Source organism: Pongo abelii, chromosome 21, assembly GCF_028885655.2.
Source record: "Pongo abelii isolate AG06213 chromosome 21, NHGRI_mPonAbe1-v2.0_pri, whole genome shotgun sequence".
In the NCBI taxonomy this organism is placed as follows: Eukaryota; Metazoa; Chordata; class Mammalia; order Primates; family Hominidae; genus Pongo; species Pongo abelii.
Genome location: NC_072006.2, coordinates 40,790,287 through 40,805,309, shown reverse-complemented (window position 1 = coordinate 40,805,309; position 15,023 = coordinate 40,790,287). Strand labels below are relative to the sequence as shown.

General features: G+C 48.5%; 1 protein-coding gene across 1 annotated transcript in view; it reads left to right on the top strand.

The window, feature by feature from the left end:
- SLA2 (Src like adaptor 2) overlaps positions 1 to 15,023 on the top strand; it is a 35,471-nt gene that overhangs the window by 18,620 nt on the left and 1,828 nt on the right. Inside the window, exons 6-7 of the mRNA XM_002830269.6 lie at positions 13,746 to 13,895; positions 14,669 to 14,801. Of these exons, the coding sequence (XP_002830315.1) occupies positions 13,746 to 13,895; positions 14,669 to 14,801 (283 nt within the window). The remainder of the gene's footprint in view (positions 1 to 13,745; positions 13,896 to 14,668; positions 14,802 to 15,023) is intronic.

The window sequence follows — 15,023 nt, the reverse complement described above, 5'->3', positions numbered from 1 at the left end:
ATACAAAAAAATTAGCCGGGCATGGTGGTGGGTGCCTGTAATCCCAGCTACTCAGGAGGCTAAGGCCAGAGAATTGATTGAACCTGGAGGTGGAGGTTGCAGGGAGCCGAGATTGCACCACTGCACTCCAGCCTGGGTGAAAGAGTGAGACTATGTCTCAAAAAAAAAAAAAAAAAAAAATCCACATAATTACCGGGACTAAGGTCTCCAGGTCCCCATAGTCAATTCCAAAAGGGGATGGATCAGGATGCAGCTATTGTTATCAAAGAGGAAGATGAAAAATGTTAGTGCGGGGGAGAAAAAAAGAAGAAATTTGCCAATTTTCCAGGAAAGGTAAAGTTTTCCTGCGGGTCATGGTTGATTTGTGGGTCAAGAAATCAGTTTAGGGGCCAGGTGCAGTGTCTCACACCTGTAATCCCAGCACATTGTGAGGCCAAGGCAGGAGGATCACTTGAGCCCAGGAGTTCAAAACCAGTCTGGGCAACAAAGGGAGACCCCCATCTCTTTAAAAAAAAAAAAAAAAATTTTTTTTTTTTAAGTTAGCTAGGTGTGGTGGCATGGGCGTGTTGTCTAAGCTACTTGGGAGGCTGAGGCAGGAGGATCACTTAAGCCCAAGAAGTCGATGCTGCAGTGAGCTATGATCACACCACTGGACTCCAGCCTGGGTGACAGACCAAGACCCTGTCTCTAAAAAATAAATAAATAAATTCAGTAAATCGACACTGATGCCTGTACCCCACCTCCAGGGTTTCTGATCTCACTGGTCAGGGATGTGGCCTGCATACTGTAAAAGCTGCCCAGGTGATTCTAATGGGTAGCCAGGGTCAGAACCCACTAATTTAGTGGGTCTGGACCAGTGCGTGTTTGTAGTGAAATTGAGCAGAGAACATGACCATGGCTGGGGTAAATATTGTGTCATAAAACTTTTGTTTCAGATTTTGTATAAGGTGTGTCCTGGGTCACAGTGTAAACTTTTCTACTGTGGTTTGACACCTCAGTGACTCTAGGGGCCCAAGTGACGTCATAGAACAGTGGTTCTCAGACTTGAGTGTACAGGACTCATCAGGGGAACTTGTCGACACTGTAGACTCGTAGGCCCTACCGCAGACCTAACTGAATCAGACTTTTGGGGGCAGAGGTCAGAAATCTGCTTCTTGGACAAGCTCTCTGGATGGTTCTATGGTTCTCTTGAGTTTGAAAACAGAGTTCCAATCTAGGGAACCCAGAATGAAGTAATAAGAGACAATGTACTTTACATTATGCTCTTGTCTTATATAATGGGAATTAGCCATTGACCGAGTGAGTGAGTGATGCCAGGATCAGCTTTTCATTGGCCCAAAGGCACCAATTCCACACGGGCTTCAAGCCTGTGTGTGGACCAAGGAGGAACGCCTGGGGCCCTGAGCTACCAGGAACACTAATCAGAGTCTGGAGCGGGAAGACCCCATCTTCCCAAGTCCTTCTAGCATACCTGGCTATATGACAGGCCTTGGGACAGCCATGGCCAGGCTCTAGTCAGGCCCCAAATCTTGGTCCGTGAAGGGGGCCTGGAAGCTTTGTGGAGGTCACAGGATTGTGCAGAGGTCAGCACAGTGTTGGGGACAGGCCCCAGCAGCAGCCCCTCTTGGTTGTCCTGCTGTGTATCTGTTCTGTGTCAGGCACTGTAAGGGAGATTGATGAGCAAGACATGGTTCCTGCCCCCGCAGAACTCACCTCTGTCCGCCATCAGTCGGGAAACACTTACTGAGCATCTCCTCCGAGTCAGGCCTGCTAAGTCATGGCTTTTGTCCTCAGGGTGCAGACAGTGGAGGGTGCAAGATTCAATCCCTAAAGCTTCTTAAGAGGCCTCAGCAGAGAAGGTTCAGGAGGGTCCTGCTAGGCCCACTTCTCACATGCAGCTCCTGACCTGATCCCTCATCCCTCACTCCCAGCATCATCACTGGAATACCTGACCCCAGAGGTCCCGGAGGTGATGTTGCCTAAGCCTCCTGGAGCTTTCTGAAATTAGGACCTTATACTTTGCCTTTCTTTCTGGTGGGTCCTCCTCTAGGCCCCGCGTCCAGCCACAGCTTCCACTGTTCCCTCTGGACCCTCTGCCCACCAGCCACTCTGTAAACATACCTTGTTCTTTCTACTGCTGCATCCTTACACATAACCCTCCCTCCACCTGGAAAGCCTGCCCTCTGCTTCTCCTCACGGCAAACTCACACTCATCCTTCGCCATTCTTTCCAATGGGACTTTCCCAGACTATCACCTACCCAGACTATCGCCTTCCCAGACTATCACCTACCCAGACTATCCCCTTCCCAGGCTATCGCCTTCCCATACTATGTCAATTTTTGTTCTCAACTCCCATAGTATCTTGAAAATACCTCTTCTGTAGCTATAATAGGTTTATTTCTTTTCTTCTTTTTTTTTGTTTTTGAGATGGAGTCTTGCTGTTACCCAGGCTGGAGTGCAGTGGCAGGATCTCGGCTCACTGCGCTCCGCCTCCTGGTTTCACGCCATTCTCCTGCCTCAGCCTCCCGAGTAGCTGGGACCACAGGCACCTGCCACCACACCCGGCTAATTTTTTGTATTAGTAGAGATAGGGTTTCACTGTGTTAGCCAGGATGGTCTCGATCTCCTGACCTTGTGATCTGCCCGTCTCGGCCTCCCAAAATGCTGGGATTACAGGCATGAGCCACTGTGCCCAGCCTTTTTTTTTTTTTTTTTTTCTTTAAGACAGGGTCACCCAAGCTGGAGTGCGGTGGCACTATCTCGGCTTACTGCAACCTCCGCCTCCCAGGCCCAAGCGATTCTCCCACCTCAGCCTCCTGAGTAGCTGGGACTACAGGTGAATGCTACCACGCCCGGCTAATTTTTGTGTGTTGTTGTTTTTTTTTTTTTTTGAGATGGAGTCTTGTTCTGTCATTGGGCTGGAGTGCAGTGGCACAATCTCGGCTCACTGCAACCTATGCCTCCTGGGTTCAAGCAATTCTCCTGCCTCAGCCTCCCGAATAGCTAGGATTACAGGCGTGTGCCACCACGCCCAGCTAATTTTTGTATTTTTAGTAGAGACGGTTTCATCATGTTGGCCAGGATGGTCTTGATCTCTTGACCTTGTGATCCACCCGCCTTGGCATCATAAAGTGCTGGCATTACAGGCATGAGCCACCGCGCCCAGCTGTATTTTTTTTTTTAAAGACAGGGTTTTGCCATGTTGCCCTGGCTGGTCTTGAACTCCTGACCTCAAGTGATTCACCCACCTTGGCCTCCCAAAGTGCTGAGATTACAGGCGTGACCCACCATGCCTGGCCCAGGTAATTTTTGTATTTTGAGTAGAAACAGGGTTCTACCATGTTACCCAGGCTAGTCTCGAACTTCTGACCTCAGGTGATCTGCCCGCCTTGGCCTCCCAAAGTGCTTGGATTATAGGCATGAGCCACCACACCCAGCTTTTTTTTTTTTTTTTGACAGGATCTCACTCTGTTGCCCAGGGTGGAGTGCAGTGGCACAATCATGGTTCACTGCAGTCTTGAACTTGTGGGCTCAAGTGATCCTCCCACCTCAGCTTCTTGAGTAGCTGGAACTACAGGGGTGCACCATCATGCCTAACTTTTAAATTTTTGTAGAGACAGGATCTCACTCTATTGCCCAGGCTGGTCTCGAACTCCTGGGCTCAAGCGATCCTCCCACCTCAGACTTCCCAAGTGCTGGGATTACAGGCATGAGCCACCACAGCTGGCTAAATTTACTTCCTAAAACAAAATCATGGTTGGGCACGGTGGCTTATGCCTGTAATCCCAGCACTTTGAGAGGCCGAGGCGGGGGAATCACCTGAGGTCAGAGTTCGAGACCAGCCTGGCTAACATGGTGAAACCCCATCTCTATTAAAAATACAAAAAAATTAGACAGGCATGGTGGCAGGTACCTATAATGGCAGCTATTCAGGAGGCTGAGGCAGGAGAATTGCTTGAAACCAGGAGGTAGAGGTTGCAGTGAGCTGAGATCATGCAATTGCATTCCAGCCTGGGCAACAAGAGCAAAACTCCATCTCAAAAAAAAAAATCAGGGTACGTGGTCTGATGAGAATAATACAGGAAATAAATACTTGAAATGAGGACCATTAAGGAAAATCCCAGCTGTGGATGTGCTGACAAGACAGCACTTATTTCCCCCGAGTGTGATGATTTCATACCTGTGTCTGGGTCCAGAGCAGAGTGTCCGGCATGTGGTGGGTGCTCAGCAGATGTTTACTGAATAAATGAATGAGCAGGTGAGCACACCTATGCATGTTGAGAGGGGGAGAGAGGATGAAGAGCTGGGAGAGACTGCCCCCCAAACAGGAAGATTCAGGCTGTTTGTAGCATCAGTTCCAAGGACAGAACCAAAGTCACCTCCCCATCACCCCTAGTGACCTGCTCCCCTGTCAGTCACCTGGACCTGTGTGCCCCACAGCACTCCGTCTTCAGCTAAGGGCTGGCACTGGGTGGGTCCTCTGTCCTCAGGGAAGGGTAGGTCTTAGTAAATGCTCAATATGTGTTTGCTGTAAATCACGCAATGATAGGCCTTCAAGAATCATTCCCAACACCATCTGTGCTCACAGACAGTAGGAGTGCAAATGGTGATGAGCTCTCCTTAAAACTGCTTGTAATCGTGGCTCCGTCCGAGTGTTTATCACAGAGACTCAGTCATTCATTCAACAAATAGATACTGTGTGCTGACTTTGTGCCAGACACTGTTCAAAACACCAGAGATTCTGCAGTATGAAAAGCAAGATTCCTGCCCACAATCTAGTTGGCAACGTGGACAGTAAACAAATAAGAAAAGAGTGTGAGAGTGATAAGTGCCAAGAGGAAATAAAGCAGCATTCAGAGGACACGGAGTGCCAGGGTATAAGTGTGAGCACAGGCCTCAGGGAGGCGCGTCCTCAGCAGGCGGCCAGGGAAGACAGGATGAGGGGAGTGGGGAGTTTAAAGTCAGGTCACACAGAGCCTTTCCAGGGAGAGGACTTGGGATTGATTTTAAGTGTGACAGGGAGGATTCTGAGTAGGGGAGTGAGACGACCTGACCCCTCCTGCCTGCTGCAAAGAGAGGATGCCGCGCAGGAAGCCGTAGCAGGCTCTGTCCAGGTGAGAAGTGGTTGGATCTTAGCTGTGTTCTGACCACACCCAACAGGGCTTTCTGTTGGGCTGGATGTGAGGCTGAGAGACAGGAAGCAATCAGGAATGGATGACTCCTGACCTCTTTATCCCTGAGACCACCAACCAGATCCCAAGTGTAGCTACCCTTTCTGATTCTAATAACTGTCGTGACAGTGGCTGGGGTGGGTGGTTCAAGAACCATGCAAAAGTTATAAGGTCTTGGTCACTAGTTCAGCTGGGTTTGTTGGCCTTCTGGGCCTATTTTCAAATATTTAGCGCATTCCCAGCCACAGAATTTTTTCAGGGTTACAGCACAGCTCAAGAAGAGACTCTTCTCAAAGGTACAGAATACAGGCCAGGTGTGGTGGTGCACGCCTATATCCCTAGCTACTTGGGAGGCTGAGGCAACAGGATCACTCAAGCCCAGGAGTTTGAGGCCTGCCTGAGCAACATAGTGAAACTGTCTCTAAAAAAGAAAAAGAAAAAAAAATAAAGGTACAAAGGTCAAAGGGCTCCCAGTCAGGCAAAGAAAACAAAGAAAAGGAAGCAGAGACCCTACTGGGGTCAATACACTTCTCAAAGCATATTGACTCTGGGTCACCTTGCTAAATTTACTTTTAGTTCTAGTAGCTTTTTGGCAGATTCCTTACAATTATCTACATATGATTGTATTATCTGTAAGTAAAGGCAGCTGTATTATTTTATTTTCCAATCCATATACTTTGATTTTTCTTGTCTTATTGCACTTGTTAGGACCTTTAGTACAACACTGAGTAGAAGTGGTAAGAACATTATTGCTTTGTTCCCAATCTTAGATGGAAAATAATCAATCTTTCCTATTAAGTATGCTGTCGATTTTTTTTTTCTTTTTTGAGATGTAATGTCACTCTGTCACCCAGGCTGGAGTGCAGTGGCCTGATCTCTGCTCACTGCAACCTCCGCCTCCTGGGTTCAAACAATACTCTTGCCTCAGCCTCCGGAGTACCTGAGATTACAGGCACCCGCCATCATGCCCAGCTAATATTTCTATTTTTGTAGAGTTGGGGGTTTCACCATGTTGGCCAGGCTGGTCTTGAACTCCTGGCCTCAGATGATCTGTAAGCCTCGGCCTCCCAAAGTGTTGGGATTATAGGCGTGAGCCACCGCACCTGGCCTTAGTTGTAGATTTTTCACAGATGCTTTGTATCAGGTACCCTTCTGTGGTAGGCAGAATAATCGTCCCCCCAACAATGTTCAGGTCTTGATCCGCAGCACCTGTGAATATGTTACCTTACGTTGCAAAAAGAGTTTGCAGATGTGATTAAGGATTTTGAGGTGGGAAGATTATTTTGGATTGTCCAGATGGACCCAATATAATCACCAGGATGCTTATGAGAGGGAGTCAGGAGGGTGAGAGTTAGAGACAGGAAGATGCTACTGGCTGTGAAGACTGAGGAAGGGGCCATGAGCAGAGGGATGCATATGGCTTCTAGAAACTGGAAAAGAAAAGGGAATGGATTTCTTCTCTAGAGACTGCAAAAGGAACATTGCCCTGCTGACACCTTGATTTTTGTCCAGTGAAACTCATTTCAGACTTCTAACCTCCAGAACTGTAAAAGAATAATTTGTGTTATTTTAAGCTGCTGAATTGATGGTAATTTGTTACACCAGCAATAGGAAACTAACATATTCTACTCATCATTTTCTGCTTTTTTTTTTTTTAATCATGAAGGGTGTTGAATTTTGTCAAATGATTTTTCTACATTTTTTCAGGTGATCGTGGTTTTTCAGTTTTTTTTTGTTTTGTTTTGTTTTTGAGATGGAGTCTCGCTCTGTTGCCCAGGCTGAGTCACCACAACCTCTGCCTCCTGGGTTCAAGAGATACTCCTGCCTCAGCCTCCCGAATAGCTGGGACAACAGGCACGTGCCACCATGCCCAGCAAATTTTTTTTTTTTTTTTTTTTGAGATCAACTCTTGCTCTGTCACCCAGGCTAAAGTGCAGTGGCACGATCTTGGCTCACTGCAACTTCCACCATGGGTTGGCCAGGCAGGTCTTGAACTCCTGGCCTCACGTGATCCGCCTGCCTCAGCCTCCCAAAGCGCTGGGATTACAGGTGTGAGCCACCGCACCCAGCCAATGTTCAGTTATTGATTGAGTGAGACAGGGTCTTCCTCTGTTGGCTAGGCTGGAGTGTAGTGGCACAGTCATGGCTCACTGCAGCCTCAACATCACAGGCTCAAACGACTCTCCTGCCTCAGCCTTTGGAGTAGCTGGGACCACAGGCATATACCACCATGCCTGGCTAATTTTTAAATTTTTTGTAGAGAAAGACTCTCACCATGTTACCCAGGCTTGTCTCAAATTCCTGGCTGGGCTTAAGTGATTCTCCCACCTCCACCTCCCAAAGTTCTTGGATTACAGGCATTAGCCATTGTCCCTGGCCAATGTTTAGTTCTTATTTTTAAAATAAATTTTAATTTTACATTTATCCTCATTGTTAAGCAAGTGATGTTCAGTTTTCGGTTTTTTGTTTTGTTTTGTTTTGTTTTTTGAGATGGAGTCTTGCTCTGTCACCCACGCTGGAGTGCAGTGGCGCAATCTCGGCTCACTGCAACCTCTGCCTCCCAGGTTCAAACGATTCTCCTGCAGAGATCCTGCAGTGAGCCGAGATCGCGCCACTGCACTCCAGCCTGGTGACACAGCAAGACTCCGTCTCAAAAAAAAAAACAAAAACAAAACTATAGCCTTTTTCTGCTGTTTTTAGAACCTTCTGCTACTATATCTACCATTTCCACCACCACATCCATAAGCACCACCATAGGGACTGCCTGAGCTTCTTCCACCAAAACTGCCCCCTTTCATAGGTCCATAATTTGATTGCTGTTGTCCACTATAATTGCTAAAATCATTATAGTTCCTATCACCACCATAGTTACCAGCGCCAAAATTTCCTCCTTCATTGTAACCATCATATCCTCTGCCACCGCCACCATATCCACCACCTTGGTTTTCATATCTTGCTCCACCACCACGGCAGCCCCATCTACTGCTATAAGCAGGCTCACCATCACTGATGCCACCATCACCTCCTCCATAACTACCTCTGCTGCCACCATCTCCACCACCACAGCCTTTCTCTTCCACCAAAGTTTCCACTACGGCCAAAATTACCTCTACCACCTCCAAAGTTTCCTCTGTAACCTGTAAAATTGCCAGATCCACCTCCACGACTACTTTACCATCCAGCAGGCTACCTCTCTTGTTTAGTAAGGGCCTTTTTCACTTCACAATTATGCCCATTAACAGTGTGGTATTTCTGGCTGGGCGCGGTGGCTTGCACCTGTAATCCCAGCACTTTGGGAGGCCTAGGCGGGTGGATCACGAGGTCAGGAGTTCGAGACCAGCCTGACCAACAAGGTGAAACCCTGTCTCTACTAAAAATGCAAAAATTAGCCAGGCATGGTGGTGCACGCCTGTAATCCCAGCTACTCAGGAGGCTGAGGCAGGAGAATCCCTTGAACCTGGGAAGCAGAGGGTGCAGTAAAAAAAAAAAAAAAAAAAAAAAGCCAGTGTGGTATTTCTGAACAATTTTATCAACTATATCCTGATCATCAAGTTACAAAAGCAAATCCTTTTTTCCACTCTGCCTGTCTTCCGTAACTTCTATGGTTTTAATCTTGCTATACTTTTCAGAGGTCTCTCAAATTATATTCTTCTGTATCTTCTTTATTTATTTTATTTTTTTGAGACGGAGTCAAGCTCTGTTGCCCAGGCTGGAGTACAGTGGCACAATCTCGGCTCACTGCAACCTCTGCCTCCTGGGTTCAAGTGATTCTTAGCTCCCTGAGTAGCTGGGATTACAGGCGCCCACCACCACGCTCAGCGAATTTTTGTATTTTTAGTAGAGACGGGGTTTCACCATGTTAGCCAGGCTGGTCTTGAACTCCTGACCTCTTGATCCGCCCGCCTCAGCCTCCCAAAGTGCTGGGATTACAGGCGTGAGCGCGCCCGGCATTGTTTTTATTTTTTCTCGAGGTGGAATCTCGCTCTGTCGCCCAGGCTGGAGTGCAGTGGCATGATAATTGCCTCCGCCTCCTGGGTTCATGTGATTCTCCTGCCTCAGCCTCCTGAGTAGCTGCGACTATCGGCTCACACCACCACACCTGGTTAATTAAAAAAAATTTTTTTTTGGCTGGGCACGGTGGCTCACACCTGTAATCCCAGCACTTTGGGAGGCCGAGACAGGTGGATCACAAGGTCAGGAGATCGAGACCATACTGGCTAACATGGTGAAACCCCGTCTCTACTAAAAATACAAAAAAAAAATAGCCAGGTGTGGTGGCAGGCACCTGTAGTCCCAGCTATTTGGGAGGCTGAGGCAGGAGAATGGCGTGAACCCAGGAGGCAGAGCTTGCAGTGAGCCGAGATGGCGCCACTGCACTCCAGCCTGGGCGAGAGAGCAAGACTCCGTCTCAAAAAAATAAATAAATAAATAAAAATAAAATAAATTGTACAGACATGGGGAGTGGGTCTCTATGTTGACCAGGCTGGTCTTTAATTCTTAGCCTCAAGTGACTCTCCCACTTCAGCCTCTCCAATTTTTTTTTTTTTTTTTGACACAGAGTCTTGCTATATCGCCCAGGCTGGAGTGCAGTGGCGTGATCTTGGCTCACTGCAATCTCCTACACCCAGGTTCAAGCAATTCTCCTGCCTCAGTCTCCCAAGTAGCTGGGATTACAGGTGTGTGCCACCATGCCTGGCTAATTTTTGTATTTTTAGTAGAGATGGGGTTTCACCATGTTGGCCAGGCTGGTCTTGAACTCCTGACCTCAGGTGATCCACCCACCTCAGCCTCCCAAAGTGCTAGGATTACAGGCGTGAGCCACCGCACCCAGCCTTTTTTTTTTTGGCCCCCCAGAGTCTCACTCCATTGCCCAAGCTGGAGTGCAGTGGCGTGATCTCAGCTTACTGCAACCTCCACCTCACAGGTTCAAGCAATTCTCTTGCTTCAGCCTCCCGAGTAGCTGGAATTACTGGCACCAAGCCTGGCTAATTTTTTTGTATTTTTTGTAGAGATGGGGTTTCACCATGTTAGCCAGACTCGTCTCAATCTCTTGACCTCAAATGATCTGCCCACCTCAACCTCCCAAAATGTTGGGATTACAGGCGTGAGCCACCATACCTGGCTTCTAGATACCTTTTTCTTTTCTTTTCTTTTTTTTTTTTTTTGAGATGGAGTTCACTCTTGTTCCCTAGGCTGTAGTGAAATGGTACAATCTCGACTAACTGCAATCTCCGCCTCCTGGGTTCAAGCAATTCTCCTGCCTCAGCCTCTCAAGTAGCTGGGATTTACAGGCATGTGCCACCATACCTAGCTAATTTTATATTTTTAGTACAGACGGGGTTTCACCTTGTTGTTCAGGCTGATGATTTCAATCCTTTTAAATTTGTTGGCCAAGCGCAGTGGCTCACAGCTGTAATCCCAGCACTTTCAGAGGCCAAGGTGGGCAGATCACGAGGTCAGGAGTTCAAGACCAACCTGGCCAACATAGTAAAAACCCGTCTCTACTAAAAAAAAAAAAAAAAAAAGCCAGGCATGGTGGCACGTGCCTGTAGTCCCAGCTACTTGGGAGGCTGAGGCAGGAGAATCACTTGAACCTGAGAGGCGGAGGTTGTGGAGAGTCAAGATCATGCCACTGCACTCCAGTCTTTTGAATTCTATTGTCTGATATTAATATCCCACTAATATTCTCCCATTAATAAGCCATTCTAGCTTACTTATGGTTGTCTGCATGATAAATCTTTTTTCCATCTTTTTACTTTTAGCCTTTTTTTTTTTTGAGACGGAGTCTCGCTCTGTCACCCAGGCTGGAGTGCAGTGGTGCGATCTCGGCTCACTGCAACCTCTACCTCCTGGGTTCACGCCATTCTCTTACCTCAGCCTCCCGAGTAGCTGTGACTACAGGCTCCCGCCACCACACCCGGCTAATTTTTTATATTTTTAGTAGAGCCGGGGTTTCACTGGGTTAGCCAGGATGGTCTTGATCTCCTGACCTTGTGATCCGCCCGCCTCGGCCTCTCAAAGTGCTGGGATTACAGGCTTGAGCCACCGCACCTGGCCTAATTTTTTTTTTTTTTTTTGAGACGGAGTCTCACTCTGTCACCCAGACTGGAATGTAGTGGCTGATCTCGGCTCACTGCAACCTCCGCCTCCTGGGTTCAAGAGTCTCCTGACTCAGCCTCCCGAGTAGCTGGGATTACAGGCGCATGCCACCACGCCTGGCTAATTTTTTGTATTTTTAGTAAAGAGGGGGTTTCACTGTGTTAGCCAGGCTGGTCTCGATCTCCTGACCTTGTGATCTGCCTGCCTCGGCCTCCCAAAGTGCTGGGATTACAGGCGTGAGCCACCGCACCCGGCCCATTAACGTTTAATTTTTTTTTTTTTTTTTTTTGAGACAGGGTCTCACTCTGTCATCCAGACTGGAGTGCAGTGGCACAATCTTGGCTCACCGCAACCTTTGCCTCCTGGGCTCAAGCGATCCCCCTGCCTCAGCCTTCTAAGTAGCTGGGACTACAGGCATGAGCCACTCTGCCCAGCCTTGTTTATTTGTTTATCTTTTTAATTGAGATGGAGTCTCGCTCTGTTGCCCAGGCTGTAGTGCAGTGGTGCGATTTCGGCTCATTGCAATCTCCGTCTCCTGCGTTCAAGCAATTCTCCTGCCTCAGCCTCCCAAGTATTTGGGACTACAGGTGCACGCCACCACACCTGGCTAATTTTTTTTTTTTTTTCTTTTGGCATTTTTAGTAGAGACAGGGTTTCGCCATGTTGGTCAGGCTGTTCTTGAACTCCTGACCTCAGGTGAGCTGCCCACCTCGGCCTCCCAAAGTGCTGGGATTACAGGCGTGAGCCACTGCGCCCGTCCCCAGCCTTGGGTTTTTTATTTATTTATTTAGAGATAGAGTCTTGCTCTGTTGCCAAGGCTGGACTGCAGTGGCACAATCTCGGCTCACTGCAACCTCTGCCTCCTGGGTTCAAGTGATTCTCCTGCCTCAGCCTTCCAAGTAGCTGGGACTACAGGCGTGCACCACCACACCCAGCTAACTTTGGTATTTTTAGTAGAAATGGGGTTTCATCACGTTGGTCAGGGTGGTCTTGAACTGGGATTATAGGCATGAGCCACTGCCCCCAGCCTGTTTTAATATTTTAAATGTGCTTATATGGCCAGGCACGGTGGCTCACGCCTGTAATCCCAACTACTCAGGAGGCTGAGGCAGGAGGACTGTTTGAGCCCAGGAGCTGCGATCACGCCACTGCACGCCATCTGGGCAACAGAGCGAGTGCATGGCTCTAAAAATAAATTAAAATCTGGCTGGGCATGGTGGCTCATGCCTGTAATCCCAGCACTTTGGGAGGCTGAGGCGGGCGGATCACAAGGTCAGGAGTTCGAGACCAGCCTGGCAAATATGGTGAAACCCTGTCTCTACCAAAAATACAAAAAATTAGCCGGGCATGGTGGTGGCAGGCGCCTGTAGTCCCAGCTACTCGGGAGGCTGAGGCAGGAAAATCACTTCAACCCAGGAGGCGGAGGTTGCAGTGAGCCGAGATTGCACCACTGCACTCCAGCCTGGGCGACAGAGGGAGACTCTGTCTCCAAAAAAAAAAAAAAAAAAAAAAGAAAATTAAAATCAAATAAAAAATGAAAAAAATGAAATATGCAAAACTGGCGAAACTCTGTCACATTCATCAGTGTATGTAATGTATACATGTAGGTTGAGGAGCACTAATAAAACTGACATCCATGTGCCCACTTGCTAGCTGAAATTACCTAACAAGCCCTTTGTAGCCCCCTCTCATGCTTCACTGTGTTAATCATTCAGTTGCTTTTCTTCAGAACTTTGCCGTGTGTGCCTGTGCAACATATAATGTCATGTTGGCTATCTTTGAACTTTAAATAGAATCAGGCTGAATGTATGCTCTGTAATGTTTTTCTGCTTAATTTCCAAGATTTCGTTATGCTTATATGCAGCAGTTATTAATTTTTACTGCTGTATAGCACTACACTCTATAATCTACAATTTATTCTACTCTTGAGCACAAATGGGCTGTTTACCATTTTTGACTTTTACAAACAATGCCGCTGTGCATATTGCTTATGTGCTTCTGAGGTATTGTGCCTGGGAAGAACTGCTGGGTTGTAAGGTACGTGCATGTTCAGCTCATCCAGTTAATGCCAAACTGTTTCCAAGGTGGCTCATACTAATTTCTCTTCCACCAGCAGGGTGGGAGGTCCTACTTCGCCACTTCCTTGCCAGCATCTTCTTGACAGTGTTTTTGCATCCTAACATATCTGCCATCTGAGTCTTTGTAAGAACAGCCAACGCTGAATGTTCATTCACACGGTGCCAGACCCTGTACTTGAGGGCTGTTGTGTGATTCGATTTCACCCTCACAAGACCCCCATCTATTATGAACGTATTATTGATGACCAAGACAGCAAGTCTTTGTCCTGCTTCTGCCCCAGACACTTCCCTTCTGCCGGGGCCTCATGGCCACATTGCCTATCTTCGTTTCCCAGCCTGGGTGGGGCCGAGTCCCAGCAGGGCCTCAGTGCCACCCCTGGACCCCTTTCTCCTCAGGCTCTTACTCTCTGTCAGTCCGCCTCAGCCGCCCTGCATCCTGGGACCGGATCAGACACTACAGGATCCACCGCCTTGACAATGGCTGGCTGTACATCTCACCGCGCCTCACCTTCCCCTCACTCCAGGCCCTGGTGGACCATTACTCTGGTATGGCCTTTCCCTGCTCCAGGAGTAGGCTGGGATAGTCTGTGGGGAGAAGCAGGCAGTGGTGCCCTTGGATATTTTACCTGCTATGGAGTATTCAGATAGATAGAAGAGCGGCCTACCCTATTTTCACGCCAGTCCCTATGCCAAGAAATGCAGGCTGGGAGCCCTGTCTTCACCTCTTGCCCTGGCAGAAAAGCCACAGACCTCCTGTGTAGGCTCAGGTCAGTACCTTGCCTGCCACTCTGGTTCTGATTCAGAGCCCCTGGCAGCAGGCAGAGTTCTCTCCACAGGAACCAGGCCCAGTGCTGCTGCTGTGTGCTGTGTGTGCTGTACTTCCTGATGCCTGTCCTTCAACAGACACTGGAAGATGCAGTCACTGGGCACAGCGTCAGGGGGCAGAGAGGGAAGAGCACTCTTGTGAAAACTCATTAGGGGTTTTCTGCAGGTCACTCCATGTGGAAGTAGACAGTGAGTAGAAGTAGACTGAGCATTCCTTAGCTTTCTTCTTCCCAAAGCAATTTCCTAACCAGAAACTTGAGCTCAAGAGGTCCATAAACTCACCCTAAATCATACAGTGATTGTCTCCCAAAAGTTAGCCCAGAAAGACCTTTGACTACATCTGTCTCCATGAAACCAATAACTTGGGGCTCATGTCCTGTCACTCTTTGGTAACCATGCCCCCCCTGCCAAGTGCGGAGGGCTGTCAGGGTGAGGGCTGTTGGGGAGAAGTAGGGTGGAGTCAGCCATGTCAGGGATGGAGGTCTCTTTCTCAGAGCTGGCGGATGACATCTGCTGCCTCCTCAAGGAGCCCTGTGTCCTGCAGAGGGCTGGCCCGCTCCCTGGCAAGGATATACCCCTACCTGTGACTGTGCAGAGGACACCACTCAACTGGAAAGAGCTGGACAGGTAAAGTCGGGGACTCCTGGAAACATGAAAGCAGGACCAAGAGTTAGAAGGACCCACCCCTGGGAACCCACAACCCGGAATGTACCTGTCACACTCAGGGACACCTGGCAGCTGGAGCCAGAGTGCACTGACTCAACTCCTGGAGCACGGCCCAGGCTCGGCAGGTGGGGCTAGGGAAGCTGATCTGATAGGGAACAGGGGAGCCCCGTGAGGTCCTCAGCA